This window comes from Tubulanus polymorphus, chromosome 1 (assembly GCF_964204645.1).
Source record: "Tubulanus polymorphus chromosome 1, tnTubPoly1.2, whole genome shotgun sequence".
Lineage (NCBI taxonomy): Eukaryota > Metazoa > Nemertea > Palaeonemertea > Tubulaniformes > Tubulanidae > Tubulanus > Tubulanus polymorphus.
The window spans coordinates 21,393,944-21,414,945 of record NC_134025.1 but is presented as its reverse complement, the minus strand read 5'-3'; the positions used below and the strand labels follow the sequence as shown (position 1 = coordinate 21,414,945).

The window sequence follows — 21,002 nt, the reverse complement described above, 5'->3', positions numbered from 1 at the left end:
TTTACTTTTAAATTTTTCCACTGGTTCCTCTATCATAAAGTAGATGATATGGTATTGCCTGAGCCCCGGCACTCTCCAAAAGAAATAGTAAATATCCGGTTGAAATGTAATTTTACTCTGAAACTTGATTGATAAACCCGTGTGCCACATTATGTAGATTAATTATATAGGACTACTCGCACGAAATGGGGGAAGTGGGATTTTTTTACAATAATAGTTAGACTCTAACATCAATCTAACATACGTGACACCTCGACAAATTTCCCCATCAAAATCAACTTATTCGTTTTTCTTTAGAGTCGGATATCACGTCGTTGTGTCTCGGAATATCATTAAACGTCATTTCCATTAAAATGAAATTAAACAGCTCTATTACGTTTTGCATCCAAATATGTGCTTTGGGAAATATAGCCGCCGCAAATTGGACTTTGCAAATATAAACTTCGGTTATTAGAACAAGCTTTGATTATTTCCGGATCTGACGGGCTATATAAGATGCGAAGATTTGAGAGTTATTGTAATATCGGCGAACCTGGAGCACGATGAGGACTGCTGTAATTTCTTCGTGGCTCTTGTTACTATTAGCAACATGCGGTAAGTTTTCTTGATATTTTCTATTTCTTTTCTGGCATCTAAAAAACCTATTTCAACAGATTTCATGATGCTTTTCGGCTTCGATAAAGTTCATTTGAGCCGATGATAATCTTCAATTTCAGTTTTAACCGCGAATATAAGGTTCAAACGCAGCGTAAGTTTTTTTGTACAATTCCAAAATCTACAAATTTCTAGAGCATTTTCATATCATTTCATTGCATCTCAACCGTGTTGCGTATTTGTTACCGCATAATTATCTCACGAATCGGTATAAAAACTTGTCATCAGTAATCAAATGAAATATGATCCAAATGCATTCATTTTGATACTGCTACATTCGGTGGTCATTTTATTCTGCTTGAGGTCTGATTTAGATCTTTGGAATTGTTTACAATACAATTCAAAGACACCAAAAAGACCAATCATTTTTCCCGTCACCATAAACATATAAGAGTCAGAAATAAATTCCCTGTACAATCGTTAAACAAAAAGAGCAGCACGCATGTTCATCATCACGATTTTGCCAAATTCATTTTACTATTCATCCGAATAATTGTCAAAATAAAAACAACCACAAATCGTTTGAAGAAAGACAGTTTTCATTTATGTATCGACGAATTTGAGCGGCCAGTACGCGGAAAAAATGTTTTTGCATCTCTAAAATTTTTGTTAATCCACCAGTTTAAGTCAGCTTAGAATTTCTCAGTTAGTTCCGTATCGATCTTCATGCGTTATTGGCATTGCTAATAGCATTCAAATTTTGTTTGTACATATTGTTAAAATTCACTAGTTGCATGATGGTTTTCCATTAATTCAATATGCAGGCGACATGCGCAACAAAGTTTTCATCTGTAAGTGCAGAACATACGGCATGTAAACCCACTAACCCATTTGGCTTGTCAAAACGGGGTGAGTAGTAATCTATCAGCAGGTCATTGAATTCTACTTTTCGTTATATTCGAATTTTGAGTTATTCTCGTATTCACCAGGCGTTTCTGCAAACGATAAACAAGTCATATTGTCCCGACACAACTACCTACGAGGCCATCTGACGGAATATGACCAACCAGCTGCCGCGAACATGATGAAATTGGTACGTTTCATTTGCATGCGTGCGGGCTAATCACTGAAGAAAACTCAATATTCAATTCTTTCAAACTTTTCGATATTTTCAAATTTTTGATGTAGTACTGGGACAAAGAAGTTGCGATGATCGCCCAGAAACTTGCCGACTCGTGTAAATTTGCACACGATACTGGCAACCATCGACATATTTCAGGTACAGTTTCTTTGATCATGATAAATATTAGAAAGACATATAAGAGTTGGAGGAACAAAGAAAAGTGACAAGATAATTATTTAGATTTGGATGAACCTTTTGGGAGTTTTCCTGACTAACGCAGATAGTGTGTCCGGTGTTTATCTTGTGCCAAGTGTTTGTGTGTCAACAGTTTTGTCCGTCAATATTTTAGGACGATTGACACTTGGACAGAATTTAGCTTTGGGACATCGTGACTGGACAAGCGCCATTGACGGCTGGTTTAATGAAGAAAAAGATTTCAAGTACGGCGTTGGTTCAACAGGGGGCGTTGTCGGTCATTACACACAGGTATACCTATATAATGCGTACGCAAAGTTTATTAACTCGAAATGTTACGGGCAAAATTGGCAATAATTCATCATTGAAATGAATAGATTTTTAATATCGTAATTATACTGTATAGTTAGTTTGGGCGACTTCTACAAGAGTTGGTTGCGGTTACGCAGACTGTACAATTGGTCGTTTTTACGTATGCAACTATGGACCTGCGTAAGTGATCTACTGTGATCAATGTTGATATTAACACTTTTGTTATGTATAATTAAAGAAAATCAAGTTTATTATCGTGATTTGATGCTTCAATATGCACATGTATATTGATTATAGTGGTAATTCGGGAGACTCTAGGAAGCCATACGAAGAAGGTACACAAGGCTCAAAATGTCCCCATACTAAAGATGGAAATGGTTTATGTGGTAAGATTGGGTCCAGGGTTGGTTCGATTCAATCGTGATTGAACCCTCGCTGTCTCAATGATCATAAATGCGATATAATCCGATTAATTTTCATTTACGTAGATTGTGGAGACAAGATCTGTCTCAATGGGGCTAAAATGGACCCGAATACATGTCAATGTACGTGTTACAAGCAAAAATGGTTCCGCAAACCAGATTGTGGACGTAAGTGAAACAAATTCCATATGTTTATAAGTTGCTAATTGAAACAAACATTGTAGGTCCCAGAAATTTCTGATTTACCGTATCCGTGTCGAATGTTTTTATCTGGCCAGTTAATCCAAAAGAATATGGAAAAGATGCGCAAGCGCCGCGCTTAAAGATGTTTTAAATTATATGATCTGGCGGTCTTCCTCAAAAATGAATCACCGGAATTTCGTGTATCTTCAGTTGTTTGCTCCGAAGCTAAAGATCAGTGGATATGTGCGACGCAAGGTGGTGATTGGGGAGAAGATTACTGCGCCAGGTATTCAAATGTTCCCATGCAATATTGTCCGATTATGTGTAATACATGCCCAGGTATGGTGATCTTAACAATTCAACCAAATGGCGAGGGAAGCGGTGTAAAATATCAGAATATCAATATGTCTATTTGTATCACTTAGCTGGTGACGTTAGCAATCAACCAGAAGGAGGAACAAACATCCCATCTGGCTCCGTTCCTGCTGATGGTTCTACTGGTGGTTCTACTGGTGGTTTTAATGATGGTTTTACTGGTGGTTCTACTGGTGGGTCTACTGGTGGTACATCGGTTGATACATCTACTGCAACACAATCAAAAGGTAATCAGGGTTCAAAAGTTCGTAGCTTGTGGATATTTGTCCGGTCATTGTTTATATATTTAAGTAATCCTGACTGCATCTAGCTCATAAAGAGTATCGCTAAACCACACCGGACCCTATCCAGCCTAGACCAAGTTAAGCACCAAACCCTTCCTGGCTTTCTCATCTAGCTTCTGGATCTGGATAATTAGATGTCACTTAATTTCGTATATCTTAAAGGCGTTTGTCCGAATCCGGATCCTATTAAGTGTGGTCTTCCAACAGCGACCTTCTGGCCGAAATCGTTCTGTTCGTATTCCACGGTAAATGCAGAATGTCCCGTGATGTGTGGAACCTGTACAGGTAAGTCGACCTGGTGGAATAAGCCTGAAATTTTGCTCATTGAACAAAGTTTGGAATTTAGTTTCTGCAAACGCAACGCAGAATCAATTGTTATTCCCATGTTTATAAGGGCATAAATGAGAACTTAATGCCAATTTGCAGAAACTCCTTTTTTCACCGCTGTATGCTTTGTTTATGTTTTTTCACCATCTATCTATCTACCTAGCCATATTCAAAATTTTATTTTGAAGAAATGATTTCATTATCATGTAAATACTTTACAGCGCCATCCTGTTTGGACGGATCCAATACTGTCAGGAATATAGGAGATATATTTACGATACCGACAGCTCAAGTGAAGTGTACCAAGTCCGGCTACAAACTAACAACTGGTAATATTGATTTTTTTTCATATCGTTGTACACTGATAGCTAATGGTAATTATAAAAATAAGATAAATCATAATAGAAACGAAAGAACTCCCACAATAAATTCAGCCAATACGAGTTACGTGAATAGAAGAGTATATATATTTGCGCAACGTTTCGGCTAAAGACTATTAGCCATCATCAGGCGTACTGATGATGTACAGGCGTACTCGTTTTGGCTGAAAATATTGTGGAATTTCTTTCGTTATCATCTTACACGGATATTCTGTATCTTCTCGTCTCATCATAATAGAAAGTTACAATATTCTGATTTCATAGAAACACACCTTTGACCGGTTGGCGGGGCTATAACTCATCGTCTTAAACGATGAAATGTTTGCATTTTTTGTTTTGTTAGGATGCGTGGTTCAAGGTTCGTTTGTCGCTGTCGGGGAGACTAAGGAGAATGTTGCGGGCTACGGTCAATGTTCTTGTACCAAGAGTGGCAGTATGTTATCTGCGTCTTGCTCCATGGCATGCAATAATGAAAATTGTATTTAGCTGTATGTAGCTTTCAGTGCGAATATGCAAGATAACAATAATACCTAAAAACTTCAATGGAAACTGTATTGCAAAATAGACGTTATGTCATAAAAGTTTTAGTTCTTCTTAAATTCTTTAGCAGGATTATGGTCACAAATATATGAAGATACAGAAAAATTCACACCCTCCTTCAATCTCGCAAAATTTGGTAGAAGAGCTTTTTCGAGACAAGCAACGCGAACCTGGAATTCCATAATCTCTATTTCCATCGTTCTCAATTTGACGCTGAGTGAATTCAAATCGATGATCAAAACTGAACTATTCCATACATACCTTGATGTTACCCTGGAGGAGCGCATTTGAATTTTTTTTTTCATGGAATTATCGCGTCGTATGAATTCTATCATTATTATTAAGACAACAAACACGGATTTGATATATTTTTGATACAACCTGCAATATCTCGATCAGATGATATCGAGCTATTGTATGGACGTCACACGGATAGGTCAGATACGCCATATTGATCGTCAAATCTTACTCGACTATTACTTTTTACTTCCTTTAACTGCTTGCGTTTAACCGTGTGGATTCTAAAACAAAAAGAAATGTAAATCTTGGATTCTTTTGTCGTTACTGAAATATAAAAAGTGTTTTTCGAAAATGACATTGTACCATACGACGATATAAAAATGGATGCCGAGTGCGCAAAACCAGTAAAATTCACAATGATTGGTTTAAGATTACGAGAAAGTTTCTATTTTTTCAAATTACAAAGGGAATCAGCAAATCCGGCAAAAATACATTGCAGAATTGTTAATCAGGGTCATTTTTGTAAAATGGAATAGATATTGCACATATACGCTGAATTTTGTAAAACAATATTTATTTTCAAAACGACTGTTACATGTAACCGGTGATTTCAGTTGAAACAGATCTATATTTTATCAAACTTAAACACGCGTCGGATTTGAATTTAAAAAAAAATGCGGCTTCACATTTTGTTATGCTTGAATTGGAAGTTTACAAAGTACATATTGTTTTGTGACAACAACTAACTTGTAAAACTGAAATTATCTTTGAAACACCCGTTACAAAAACGTTACATGTAACGGGTGTTTTCAGTTGAAAAACAGATATACATCAAACTTGAACAATGCGTCGGATTTGGAATTTATAAAGATTAGGTTTACATTCGCTTAAAAAGTGAGAATTTTCTGTCAAACCCAAGTGATAAGCTGCTTATAAATTGATATTATCAATGTGACGTTTGTTAACCGGTACATAAAATGGCGGCTTTTTCAATCTTAGAAATTAGGGCTTCGGGCTTAGAGTGTAAGTGTTCAAAGCGTTTGGGTTTAGAAGGTTTAGGGAGGGGTAAGGGTATGGTTTAGGATAAGGGTTGCGGCGGGATGCATTTTCAGGGGGATCATAAGTTTAGTGTGTATATAAGCAGCGCAAAAATTTTGGGTCCGGCAGTTGATGCTAATGTGCAGAGATTTAATATAGGCTGCGAGAGAGTTCACGCCCGCGTTTGTCATGTATAGACTGAGAGCGTTATCATGCTGACTTTAAAGACAAATGACTGATTGTTTCCTTAAAGGGTGATTATACAACAAAGTTATCATTTGGAAAGATCTCTTCTAACTACACCTCGCGGTGGCAGTACGAAGGAGTGTCAAGTCATACACACCGTATTTATACGCCAGGCCTATATTTATCAAGCTAGATTAATGGTCGTGACAGTTGATCTTTTTATCACCCTATTCCCACCGCCAGCATGCAGTAAATACCTGCAAAATACGTCGGTCGCAAGATGGCACATCTCGTACGCCTATCGCCATCCGATTATAACTATTGCATGAAAAGCCGGTTGCGAGCTATATATATATATTGTAAAAGCCTCTCTGTAACACCCAGCGCGTACAGCAATTTTTCCACAATGTCGATATGTATTGGGGTGTGGTTAAAAAGTTTATGCCACGTCATTCGCCGATTCAAAAGATAGAAACTTGCACAGAAATTTCATTCCTTTGGAAAATGGTGATTACGCGAAGGAAAAGTATTATTGCAGGAGCGACTCATAAAAGGTTTTTTGATAGAAAGGTAAAGAAAAAGCTGGCAACAAACCAAAGTTTTGAAAATAATGCGCAGGAAGAAAGAATTATATGACGGATTCATAAGAAGGATTCACGTTCGTTTTGGCGGGGGCGCCAAAATGGAATTTTCCTTGTTTTGGCGCGCCAAATGGATTTTTAAAGAAAATGTGACGTTTTTTTCGTTTTGGCGTTCTGGCGCCCTCATTTGCATACCAGGAATTTTACGCTATGGCCCGAATCAGCCACTATAGATAGCTGATAGACGGACGATATCGGGCTTTCGGTCGCAGAGGAGCTTATGGGAATTAAGGCAAAACAAAAAATGTATTCTGTTTCTGGTCAGCGCGTCGATCTAGAACCCCCGCGTCAAATTTTTTTTTCTGAAACAAAAATCGGCAGCGCCAACTAGTCGCCGATGGCGTCAAACGCGGAAGTAAAACGCGAAAGTTTAGACCATCTATCTATCTATTCATTGCTATTGTCTGATTGTGAATGAAAACCAAAAGCACATTGATATCGATGTCAATTTTGAAAGGGCCGGCGACTATACATCCGTTCGGACTTGTTCCTGTCGACTTATCTATCACACTCGATAGTCAAATGTAGGAACATTTAAAAAAAAGAACCGCATCACCGCATCATTTTGTGCAGAAGGGCCTGACCAGAAACAGAATATATTTTTTGGCCTAATCAAAAATCATTTTTCACTGAGTCACTTAGTCGGAGTAAAATCCAGAAGATATAAAGAAATTTATCAAAATCATCTTAAGAAATAATCAACATTATCATAGTGCTCCAGGACGTCTTCGCATCTACGGCAATAAAACAAATCTTTTTAGTCGTTCTAACACTGCTGACAAACTGTCCGTTTAAAAACTCACCCAGTATCTTCTTATTTGAATACAAATATCTAGAAAGAACTAATTTTGCCCGGACACGAATCAAATTCAAAACCTCCAAGGAAAAAATAGAAACAAGCCGGCTCAAACATAATTTTACATAAGAAACTTGATAAACCTGTTCGCTACATTGACATAATCATGAACGAATTTTTACGAATAACATCAATTAAACTATAATATTAATCCTACATACATGAAATTTTGAAATTTACGCCAAATTTCCTCATCAAAATAGACGTATTCATTTTTTCTTTATTGGTTGGACAATTCGAAATAAACAAAGAGTTTCAGCTTGCATAACTTACTTGCGCGAGTCTGAATTGAGTTCTATTACGTTTTGCATCTAAATATGTGCTTTCGGGAATAGACGCCGTTTATTGGCCGCCGCAGATATACATTTCGGTTATTATTACAAGCTTTTATTAATTCCGGATTTGACGAGGCTATATAAGATGCATTTCGAGAGTTATTGTCATATCAGCGAACCTGGAACACGATGGGGACTGCTGTAATTTCGTTGTGTCACTTGTTACTTTTGGCAACCTGCGGTAAGTTACCGTCTTACTTTTCTATTCTATTTTCTCTTTCTTTTTGAATCTAAAAATCTTACTTCATCAGTTGAAGATTTCCCAATAGTTTTCGGCTTCGATAAACTTCATTTGATCGATTTATCAAATATTTGATTTCAGCTTTCACCACAGATCTAAGGGTCAAACGCAGCGTAAGTTAGCATTATCTTTTCAGGAACCGGTGAAAACGTTTTAACGTTTTATTGATATGATTCAAATGATTTTGTCTTGATTTTGCTACATTCGGTGGTCATTTTATTTCGCTTGAGGACGTCTGGTTTCGAGCATCGGAATTGTTTGAAATACAATTCAGTTATGTTAGAAATGTATTAAAATTAGAATCTTCGGTTTTATACTAAAAACCATCGCCAGGAATGAAATAGAGCATTTCGTAGTTTATATAGCAGAAGAACGACTGGGACAAAAGTGTATCATGGGGAGAGAAACCAAGCTTACCATTGACACAGGAATTGAAGTGTGAATTTACTGAAGCCGACTCAACTATATGACGCCGTGTAACACTGTTGGACGGGAAAAAACTAAAACAAAATAAATCCGGTATAAAACAGAAAATTCGAATTCTAAATTGCGCAATTTTATCAGTTTTTCGGCTCCGATTGTGGATCTTATATCTTACTCTTCTTTCGCGAATTATTGCTTAAGTTTTACCTCGTCAGTTTTCGTCTATATATTGAAGAATTTGTACTGTCAGTTTAGCGGGGAATATGATTTTGCATTTGTAAACAATTTTGTTTATACACCAGTTAAGGTCAGTTCGGAATTTCTTAGTGTTACGGTCACAAATATCCGATAGAGAAGAGACATTTCCAGATATGACCGACGATGAAATAGATTCGCTTTATTCGCCATACTGACAACAAGCCAATACCGCCTAATGTCACCGGTGGCATTGTATCTATACTAAACTACACAACAGTAGCATGAAATCTGTGCAATGGTATCCACCAATGACATCTGGACCCAGTTCCACAGTTCTGTGTTAATATTTTACTCAGAGTTAACTCATTGAAATGAACTAATCTTAACTCACAACTATGGAACCTGGCCCAGGGCCCAGTTTCACAAAAATGATTAAGGCCTAAATCGATTTAAGATAAAGTTTAAGAGTTAAACCTTTTTGTGAAACTGGACCCAGGACAACAATTGGAAATACAAGATTTAAAGGCACACATATGGGGTACGTAACACTTACCTTGTATCAGCCACCATACCTTATTGGCATTGGTAATAGCGTTTAAATCGTGTTATTGACGTATTGTTATGGAATGTAATAATAATCTATGATTATTATGATTATGATTATGATTATGATTATGAGTATGATAATGATAACGATAACGATAATGATATTGATTATGATTATGATTATGATTATGATTATGATTATGATTATGATTATTATCATTATCATTATCATTATCATTATCATTATCATTATCATTATCATTATCATTATCATTATCATTATCATTATCATTATCATTATCATTATCATTATTATTAATGTACTGGTTGCACGATGGTTTTTCAATTCATTCAATATGCAGGTGACATGCGCTACAAAGTTTTTGTCTGTGAGTGCAGAACATACGGCATGTAAACCCGACAATCCATTTGGATTATCAAGACGGGGTAAGTAGTAATTCATCAGAAGCTTGTTGCGTTTGACTTTTCGTTGTATCCGAATTTTTTTTCTAAGTTCTCTTTTGTTCATCAGGCGTTTCCGCACACGATCAACAAGTCATACTGTCCCGACACAACTACCTACGAGGCCATCTGACGAAATATGGCCAACCACCTGCCGCGAACATGATGAAATTGGTACGTTTTATTTGCACGCGTGCGGATAAATTGAACGAAACATCAATGTATACAATTATTCCAAATTCTGATGTAGTACTGGGACAAGGAAGCTGCGATGATCGCCCAAAAACTTGCCGACTCGTGTAAATTTGCACACGATTCTAACTATAACAGAAATATTCCAGGTACAGTTTCTTTAATTGTAATAGATATTTGGATAATATAATAAGAGTTGGAAAGTAAAAAAAAGTGAAAAAATAAATATCTAACGCAGTTGTATGTTCGGTGTATATATCTTGTGCCAAGTGTTAGTGTGTCAATATCTTTTGTCCGTCAATATCCTAGGACGATTGACACTTGGGCAGGATTTGGGTTTGGGACAAGGTGACTGGACTGGAGCCATTGACAGCTGGTTTAATGAAGAAAAAGATTTCAAGTACGGCGTTGGTTCAACAGGGGGCGTTGTCGGTCATTACACACAGGTATACGTATATAATGTTTACGCAAAGTTAAAACTCGAAATGTAACGGTCGAAATTGGCAATAATTCATAATTGAAATGAACGGACTTCGAATATCATAATCATACTGTATAGTTAGTTTGGGCGACAACTACAAGAGTTGGTTGCGGTTACGCAGACTGTCCAATTGGTCGTTTTTACGTATGCAACTATGGACCAGCGTAAGTGATCTACGGTGACCAGACTTTAATATGACTTCTTGCTATGTATAATCAAAGCAAGGTTTATTTTCGTGATTAATTGATGCTTCAATCCTGCATATGTATATTCATTTTAGTGGTAATATGAAAGGCTCGACGAAGCCATACGAAAAAGGTGCACAAGGCTCAAAATGTCCCGATACTAAAGACGCAAATGGTTTATGTGGTAAGAACTAGTCCAGGGTTTGCTTAGTTCAATAGTGGTTGAATTGTCGCTATCTTAATAATAACAAGAAAATTAATTTTAATAATTTATTTGACGCCTGCGAAAAAAAATGTAGAATTTCTGGGATAAGCTAAAGCGGAATTGCAAATTTGAAATCGAAGTTTTAAGAAATTTGGGGAATTATGAGATTTGGCGATTGGGTAGATGACAGAGGTCTTCGACTGACCTAATTAAAAAAAAAATTTCAACTTGCGACTGACTTCGATTCACTTTTGCCTCTAAGCTGGTCTGCAACTTCATTGCCTCCATGGTTGATGAGGGAGCTCTTCTGATGTCTGCTTCATCATGACTTTGAGCACATCGTGTAGCCAGCCGGCCCGGTCCACGGGGCCCGGTTTGGCTGTCACTCGATATCCTAGACTTGAGTCTGGGTTGAAGTAGACATTGTCATTTAAATAACTTATTCGCGTTATTCTGTATGAATTGCCGTGTGTCTTGTATTTTGTATTTTCTTATTTAAAAATTTGTACCTTTATTGAATTTGGGAATTTCATGCCGGAATTTCAATGTAATAAGGATCAATAATAGATTGAATTGAATTGTCACCTAATACACATGCCATCAGTGGACGCGGAGCCGTATATGACAGCTATGCTATTATAAATTGCTAATCTCATGAAACCTGCATGCCCCTAGTATCGAACATATTTTCTAAAACATTTGAATATTGAAATTATGTGTTTACACGTTTTTATATAGACCGCTTGTAATTCACGCGGGCCCTACACAGATCGTAGATAGCTTCGTCATTCCACCAGCATCCCCATGTCAGGGTCTGAATTTTATATCAGACTTCCAAATCGTGTATACATCCGCCATTTAACCGATTAATCCGATTTACTTATCATTTCTATATACGGCTGCCGCTCCTGATATAATCATACATCCTTTACTATTACAATACGTCTTCTCATGATATTCAATGCGATATAACATTTCGACGTTCAAATAGAGGTCATTATATAATCACAGGAAGCCATTCTACATCTTTGTCAATAATATTTTGCCAAATAGCTTGTATGTGTACGCATAGACCTGTGCAGTTTGCACATCGATTTACGGTTGTCGTTTGTAAAATGACGCTGAATGGCTAACATTGTTTAGGTTTCATAATGGTAACGTTTTATAAGGCGTCAAAAATGTATATAATATACTTCGATAAAATTCCATCTATGCAGATTGTAAAGATAAGATCTGTCTCAATCGGGCTGATATGGACCCGAATACATGTCAATGCACGTGTTACAAGCAAAAATGGTTCCGAAAATCAGATTGTGGACGTAAGTAAAGCGCAAATATAATAGATTACAATCATTTCCCAATCGAAAGAAAAAAAACATTTTAGCTCCTGGCCCTATCCGCGTCAAATGTTTTGTATATGGCCAGTTGATCCAGTTGATAGAATAAGATATGGTAAAGATGCGCGCATGCGCCGGACGTTTTCGAAAGACCAAGTGGTTTTTATCGAAAATAACTCACTTTTCGTGTTACTTCAGTTGTTTGCTCCAAAGCTAAAGATCATTGGATATGTGCGACACGAGGCGGCAAATGGAGTAAAGATTACTGCGCTAAGTATTTAAATGTTCCCATGCAATATTGTCCGATAATGTGTGACACGTGTCCAGGTATGGTGATCTTGTGAATTGAACTGAATAGCGAGGGAAGTGGTGTAAAGCATCAGAATATTAATATGTACATTTCTATCACTTTAGCTGGAGACATTAGCAATCAACCAGAAGGAGGTTCTCCTGTTGGTTCTTAAGTACCGAACATGGCGGTAAAACATCTACGTCTTGTCACATGTGAATGAAATGTAATGAAAAATTGCACGCAGTGGGTATTGCTAATATGCAAGATATTCACCTATTCAAAATTCAGTTTATGACAACTGTATTGAAAAATAAACGTCGTGTAATAAAAATGTTAGTTCCTCTTGAATTCTTGAGCTGGATCGGATTGTAATCAAAACTACATTAAAATGACAAACACATAGTTTTGATATATTTTTTATGCGATCCGCAATATCTGATATAAAGATAATCCACGGACGTCATAATTTCTCACATGCGCCATGTATTGATCATCAAATCTTACTCGACTATGACTGTTGACTTCTGTTAACTGTTTGTGCTTGACCGTGGACACTTGAACAAAACATTTTCAAAAAATGGCATTGGACCATATGACGATATTTACATGTAGATGCAGAATGCAAAGCCAGTTGCGTAATGTTAAACCGCATATACACGGGACCAGAATAGAATCGGCGACAAATAGTGACGTCACAAGAATATCACAGCCCTTCTTAGTGGATTCCTTGTATCGTGAATAAATCTATAATGCTGAAGTGAGATTCTTCATTGAGAATATTACTAGTCCACAATCCCGACATATGCATTTTCGAGTTCACATTTATTCTATATTTCATATTCGATGGTTCGTTAGTGATTTGGTTCACAAAATAAACAAATTTTGGACAAGTTTGACCAAATAATCAGGTGAGGAAAACGCTGTTAAAATATAACGATAGTTAAGCAAGCCATGCTCTCATTCCACTTGATGATAGCTGTTAGTCAACAGCCGAAACTGTGTCGTTTTGTTTTTGATAAATTCTATCATTAGAAGTAGGAAGAATCATTCCTCTACCATGGCACTTATCAAAATCTATGAAGAAATTTCTTACAATCTTGAAAATAAAAATCCCACTATCGGTGTTTATCTGGATTTGTCAAACGCTTTTGATACAGTCGATCACGAAATATTATTGTCAAAATTGGATTTTTATGGAATTAAAGGTCAAGCTTTATGCTGTTTTATAAATCATTTGGAAAACAGACAACAAACAGTTCAAATTGGTAATTTTAAATCATGACTTTTGAATATATCTACTGGTGTGCCTCAAGGTTCAATTTTGGGACCATTGCTTTTTATAATCTACATCAATGACTGCATTAATGTCAGCAAAATTTTGAAATTTACGTTTTTGCAGATGACACAAATGTCTTTGCGAGTGGCTCCGATATTAATCAACTTGATCCGACCGTATCTAGCGAAATTGATAAACTAGCCACGTGGCTTCACGCTAATAAATCATCCTTAAATTTGCCTAAAACTCATTGCATGGTATTTGGATCGAAACTACCACTTAACACTTCGATTAAAATTAGCGGAATTAACCCTAAGAAGCCTAAACTATGAAGCCAGCATCTTAAAATTATGTCACTCATATTTCTATATTCAGTAAGGTGTCATTTGAAGAGAAATGTCTTAAAAATTGACTGGGCCAAATTTCCCCCAAAATTATGTCCTGTAGCAGATCTGATACAACCGGTTTTACTTGACAAAATTAAATAAAAATTTTCAGATTCAAATAAAGTTTTTCTTTATTAAGTACTTTAATTGGATACAGGATTTTCACTTGTGATAAGCTAAAAAGCAGTTTCTGTCCTTATTGAGGCATAGGTGGACCTTGCATTTGGAGCATTTCACGTAAGAAAATGAAAGAATGTCCAAAATTCAATCAAGTTCGTCAAAACTGATTTTATTACAATAGATGCGATAGTAGAATGTCCTGAAATAAACAATCCATTTCAAAAATCAATCTTTATTTTTTTGTAAATTGTTGACAAATATACCGACTGTATCATATCTGATACAACATGTTATGATTCTATGGTGGCTGATTCGGGCCATGTAATAAAAAAATCACAAACGTTACAAATTTTTTTTTGCGGACGCTTAAAAGTCTCCTGTACTCAGTTGTAAAATCGTTGCAATATACAATACATCATTCCCTAGTATTCTCCATACTTTTATTGATTGAAATAATGCTTAGATTTATATGTAAACTCACGTCGTTTCTTAGTGTGACCGAAAACTTTTGACTTTATCTTATGATCATTCAAGCAGACAGAAAGTTACCATTTTTGGATTTAGTTCACAAATGACTAGATAGAGGGAAGCACTTATCTGTATCAGTAATGATACAACCGGTCTTTGAGGCACCTTTTTGAACATAATTCATAGATATGTGATTTTGCTGAAGAAAAAAAAATTTTTGGGCAAAATGGACGTATCATATGATACTTGTGGTATCTTAGGGTTAATATCGATCAAGTTCACAGCACAAACTTTTTGGGTATAAATATTGACGATAAATTAACATAGATTAATCACATGATGTTCAACGTAAAGTATCTAGGAGTATCAGTATGTTAAATAGATTAAAACGATTTTTACCGGAGAAAAATCTTATTCAATTATATTTCAGTTTAGTGGAACCGTATCTCAATTATTGCAACATAGTTTGGGCTCAAAATCGTAATGTTTAGTTAAATTCCTTATTGCTCTTCAAAAGCGTGCGGTTCGAATAATAACAAATTCGAATTATTTAGAACACACTGAGCCACTTTTTAAAAGACAGAAAATACTAAGAATCAGAGAAATAAACAAATTACAGTTAGGATGCTTTGTGTTTAATTATAACAAATCCATGCTACCTGATTCTTTTGATAATTATTTTCAATTTCGATATGAAATTCACAATTATCGAACTCGTAGCTGAAACAATATGGAAATCTATCGAATTCAAACTCGAAGAAGTAAGTTTTCAGTAAAGACGTTGGCGGGGGCGCCAAAACGGAATTTTCTCCGTTTTGGCGCGCCAAAACGAACTTTCAGAGAAAATTGGACGTTTTTCGTTGTTTTGGCGGGGGCGCCAAAACGAAAGTTCGTTTTGGCGGGGGCGCCAAAATGAAAGTTCGTTTTGGCGGGGCGCCAAAACGGAATTTTCTTTGTTTTGGCGCGCCAAAACGAACTTTTAGAGAAAATTTGACGTTTTTTTTTCGTTTTGGCGTCCTGGCGTTCTGGCGCCCTCATTTACATACCAGGAATTTTACGCTATGGCCCTTATCAGCCACCATACAAGTGCGATAGTTTGGTGAAAGGTTGTGTGCATGTGTGTGCGTGTGCATGCGTGTGTCATTGCCATGGGTGCTAGGGCCATGTTTTATGGTTACAAGTTTTTAATTTCTGGTATCCATCGACTTATATTACATTACCATATTATTATCTGTAATTTTCTAATGTAATTTAATTCGTAAATAAAGAATAATAACATTATCACTACTCGTATGTCAACTGGATCATTTGAAATTCGATTGTGGATTTTTCATCTATCTATTGTTGACACGGTTTTACGTATCATATTCGCCTGACATATTTCTAAATATTTTTCCTTTCACTCTATTTCGTGTACGTAAGTTTTTCATAAATGTATTGCTTAGATTTCGATCATAAAATAGATATCAGGAAGAGAGTATGAGCTCTCCATGCGTCCTTATTTACACAGTATTCTGCGTAAACTTTTTTCAACAGATTTCGTGATACTTTTGGCTTCGATAAAGTTCATTTGAGCTGATGATAATCTCTAATTTCAGCTTTTACCGCGAATATAAGGGTCAAACGCAGCGTAAGTTTTTTTGCACGATTCCAAAACTACAAATTTCTAGAGCATTTTCATATCATTTCATTGCATCTCAACCGTTTTGTGTATTTGTTACTGCATAACTTTCTCACGAATCGGTTAAAACTGGTCATCAGTTATCAAATGAAATATGATCCAAATGCATTCGATTTGATACTGCTAAATTCGGTGGTCATTTCATTCCGCTTGAGATCGTCTGATTTTGATCATTTAAATTGTTGAAAAAACAATTCCAAGACACCAAAAAGACCAATATCACTATTACCATGACCAATAACGTATTAGAGTCAAAAATAAATTCCCCGTACATTCGTATAACAAAAAGAGCAGTACGCACAGGTTTTTCCGTGGATTACCCGTGGCTGGATCGAGGGGCTGCGTGTGTGCGTGGATTACCCTTATATAGAGTGGCTGGGATCGAGGGGCTGTGTGTGTGCGTGGATCACCCTTATATAGAGTGGCTGGGATCGAGGAGCCGCGTGTGTGCGTGGATCACCCTTATATAAAGTGGCTGGGATCGAGGGGTGGTGTGTGCGTGGATTACCCTTATATAGAGTGGCTAGGATCGAGGGGCCGCGTGTGTGCGTGGATTGTGTGCGTGGATTACCCTTATATAAAGTGGCTGGGATCGAGGAGCTGTGTGCTTCCATCAGTTGATTTTCACAATCAGGATTGTAGACATTGTCGACGAGTAGAATCGGTCGACAATCGGGGTTGTAGACATTGTCGACGAGTAGAATCGGTCGACAATCAGGATTGTAGACATTGTCGACGAGTAGAATCGGTCGACAATCGGGGTTGTAGACATTGTCGACGAGTAGAATCGGTCGACAATCGGGGTTGTAGACATTGTCGACGAGTAAAATCGGTCGCAGCCGAATTGCTCCTTTTCTATAAATGTATCTTTGAGCGGGGAACTATTCCACGCTATACTGGACTTGAACCCCAATGGTGCTATTTCATGGGACTACCTTTGGTTCCATATTACTACGCTGTTATATTCCAGCTTTTATATTCCAGCATTAATTCCCCGATTTACTCAAAAAATAACTCCATACGTCGCGCCATAATGCAGTATATCGAACTTGGGCCCACGTCTTTTTGATTTCTTGATCGCTGTCATATTAAACAATTGATCGCAAATTTTCCGCTGTCCGTCGGATCGACGTACGCGCGAACGTCTTCTTTCGCTCTCACCTCGATCGGGGTAAGTTGCGCGCGGGCGTCGGTAAGCGGCATGGCGAGTGGGTGGGCGTTACAGATTTTTCCGAACGTAGTATATGATATGGTCGTTTTCTGTGAACGCGGCAATAGAAACGACCGTGCGATGGAACCGCCGGTACATAATTGTAAGCGTTATCAGCGACCTGCATGATACGTTTTGGATGTTGCCCCCACTGGTGATTTTGATAAAACGGGCTCTTAAAAAGTAGATGTTTGGCGAAAATGTAGCTGTGTTTACGTGTAGAAGCGAAACCATCGAACCAGCAAGAAACGAAGCAAGGCGAGGAACGGCGGATATCAAAGTGAAAAACTTTACAAACATTCCTTGCAGATTTAAAAAATCATTTCCCAATCATTTTACACATTGAAAAATAATTCATTCGTTGTGGTAATGATGATAAATGGTATACATGTATGTATGTATGCAAAGATGTATTTTTACAAATCTACATTAAGCACACATCGAAATTAAACACGCATCGGATTTGAATTCATAAATACTCTTTTATATTTTTGTTTCAAAAGCTGGAATTTTTTGTTAAAAATAAAGAGATAAGCCACTTAAAAATAGGTATTATTAACCGGATGTTATGGGAAACAGACGGATGTTTCATTCCAAGTCGCTTTGTTCGTATGTGTTTTACACAACAGGGTGTCTCAGAAATGTGTTACCGTAGCTTTAAGATTAATTATTCATTAGACCTAGATCAATTTTTTTAGGGGGCGAGGTTGGTAGACCTGGATGTTTACATTTTACGGTATGTCGGTTTGTCGGTTCGTCGGTTCGTCGGTTTGTCGGTTCGTCGGTTTGTCGGTATGTCGGTTTGTCGGTATGTCGGTTTGTCGGTATGTCGGTTTGTCTTGAAAAGTACGAAGCCGAATTACTCCTTTTCTAAAAATGTATCTTTGAGCGGGGAACTATTCCACGCTATACTGGACTTGAACCCAAAAATGCCTATCAACTTTTGAGCCGTGAACTAAGTGAAAAAACTATGTCGTTAATAAAGAAGTTTCCAGTTTCTAGGCGCCATTGTGTGGCGGCCCTTCAAGGTCCCCATTGTTGCGATAATTTGCGCTCATTTTTAAAACATAAGTTTAGATTGAATATCATATCGTTCTGCAGTCCCTTACTCGACGAATTTAATTTATACACCATTTTAAAAGAAATGAAATGCAGATATTTGCTGGTGATTCTTGGATTTTTTTAACGCAACAATTGAGAGCAGTGACGATGTGAAATATATCTTAACCACGCGTAAAAAAAATCGCGATATTTGTTAATTTTGAAATATCTAAGTATATGTTTAATCTATATTTCCAATTTTAACAGAGGTTAAAGAGGGTTATTTGCAGTTTTTGAATATCTTTCCTGATGACTGATCTGCAACCGCTTGAGTCTGAGATTACGCGCCGAAGGGGTCTCCCACTGCGCATCGCAATTTCACTGAACAATGAAATTTGCGAAAGGAAATCGCAAAAATAAAAATCTTACACTGGTTTGAAATTATTATTAATATTGCTCCATATGGTTATATATTACCTTTATTTTCGTATGATTAAAAATGGACTTCGTGCGTTTTGAGGAATTCGAGTTTTGTAGCATAATAAAATAGAATAAAGGTAATACCAAAAATACATGAACATCCTCTTTATGTATTTTTGGTAATATATAACCATATGAAGCAATATCAATAATTTCAAACCTCGAGGGACCGCCACAAAATGGCGCCTGGAAACTGAAAACTTCTTTATTTAAAGCGATAGTTCAGTGTCGCTTGATACCGACTTTCTCCTAAGACGGTGATCTCAACCCCTTATTTATTCTCTTCTCGCTACACATCGCTGTGGTCGGTAGATACGAATGGGGTCAAATCATACACACCATGATTAGTGTGCATATGTATATAGTCACAACCATGAATATAGCTTAAACATTGGCCTAGATAATAGGCCTTTGTTTTTAAGCAAGATTTATTGCTGTGACATTTGAAATTTTAAATCACCCTATTCCCATTGCCACCATTGCGCATACTCGCAGTAAATATTGTAAAATAATGTTGGTCGCAAGATGGCACATCTCGCACGCTTATCACCACCACCCCATGAACTAGTAGCCTTATTATGTCAATTTCATAAATAGCCAGTTGCGAGCTATTGTAAAAAGCTTTCTGTACCCCCGGTAGTCAGCCAGCCCCCCGGTGTGTTAAACAATTTTGCACAATGTTGATGTGATGTGATGTGATGTGATGTAATGAAGAATAATTAACAATAATGTACATACATAATATATAATATGTAATAATCTATTGATAATTTGTCACCTCGAGCCAGAATGACTGTAAACTTGATATTTTGTATTTGAATACGGTAAAAGTAAGTTTACGTCAAGGCACTCATCGATTTGAAAGATAGAAACTTGCGGTAAATTCATTTCTTTGGAAACGCGTGAAACAAACACTTTTGGAACCGGCTTTCAATCTTACAACCTTTGGTGGACGTACCTTTTCTTGTGATGCTCCCAGAATTTGGAACAGTTATGTTTTCCCCGAGCAAATACTTGCAATGTCTGTTGTAGAATTCAAGTCATTCGTCGGCTGGTAACAAACCGACGTTCTCAAAATGCGCGCCGATTCATAAGAAGGATCCATGCTAAACAGCATGCAGGCTGTTTACGAGTCCCAGTTGTTGAGATACTTAACGACAAGAAAATATAAACTGGTTTGGAAAACCAACATTGAAGCCTGTTAATAGCAGCGATGTTTTCAAAAAGGTGTGCAGGAAATTAGTATCATATGTGGGATTTATATGAAGGGATTCGTGTGAAAAAAGGGTTTGTGAGGTTTTTATGCGGGAATCCCGTCTAATGAATCACACCCTTATTCGCCCAGGAGTCATTCCCTAGGAATCCCATTTGACAACACGGATAGCCGATAGATGGACAACATTGGAAGCCTCGGGCCTTTGGTCGCAGCAGGGGTTATGAAAATGAATCAGAATGATTTTATCGAAAAAAAAGTTTAAATCCAGAAGATAAAGAACTTCATCAAACATAGTTCTAGAAACAAATCTTTTTAGCTATTTTGTCAAGATGTGCTTCACACATAAACGATGACTTGCAACGTATTGAACAAATCAAGCTGTTGCATTTGTGAACGCTGGTAATAAACTGTACGTTTAAAATCTCACTCAGGGAATCACATTTGTGTTTCGGAATATCATTAAACGTAATTCCTTTTAGAATGATATCAAACGACTCAGAAATAAATAGTTTTAGCTTGCGTGACTAGCTA

At 36.9% G+C, this 21,002-nt stretch overlaps 2 protein-coding genes across 2 annotated transcripts; both read left to right on the top strand.

Annotated features, from left to right (window-relative positions):
* Positions 1 to 479: 479 nt before the first annotated feature.
* On the top strand, positions 480 to 4,757 carry LOC141912318 (cysteine-rich venom protein Mr30-like). The gene is made up of 14 exons (XM_074803569.1): positions 480 to 594; positions 717 to 748; positions 1,419 to 1,503; positions 1,584 to 1,687; positions 1,783 to 1,873; positions 2,067 to 2,203; positions 2,319 to 2,404; positions 2,522 to 2,610; positions 2,713 to 2,814; positions 3,040 to 3,168; positions 3,255 to 3,431; positions 3,651 to 3,773; positions 4,037 to 4,144; positions 4,539 to 4,757. The coding sequence occupies exons 1-14, from the start codon at positions 543 to 545 to the stop codon at positions 4,679 to 4,681; spliced, it is 1,458 nt and encodes a 485-aa protein (XP_074659670.1). The 5' UTR covers positions 480 to 542; the 3' UTR covers positions 4,682 to 4,757.
* Positions 4,758 to 8,109: 3,352 nt separating this feature from the next.
* LOC141915086 (allurin-like) lies at positions 8,110 to 12,862 on the top strand. The gene is made up of 11 exons (XM_074806494.1): positions 8,110 to 8,212; positions 8,354 to 8,385; positions 9,802 to 9,886; positions 9,972 to 10,075; positions 10,152 to 10,242; positions 10,403 to 10,539; positions 10,653 to 10,738; positions 10,855 to 10,943; positions 12,182 to 12,283; positions 12,500 to 12,628; positions 12,716 to 12,862. Exons 1-11 carry the CDS (start codon positions 8,161 to 8,163, stop codon positions 12,763 to 12,765), a joined length of 957 nt encoding a protein of 318 aa, XP_074662595.1. The 5' UTR covers positions 8,110 to 8,160; the 3' UTR covers positions 12,766 to 12,862.
* Positions 12,863 to 21,002: the final 8,140 nt, after the last annotated feature.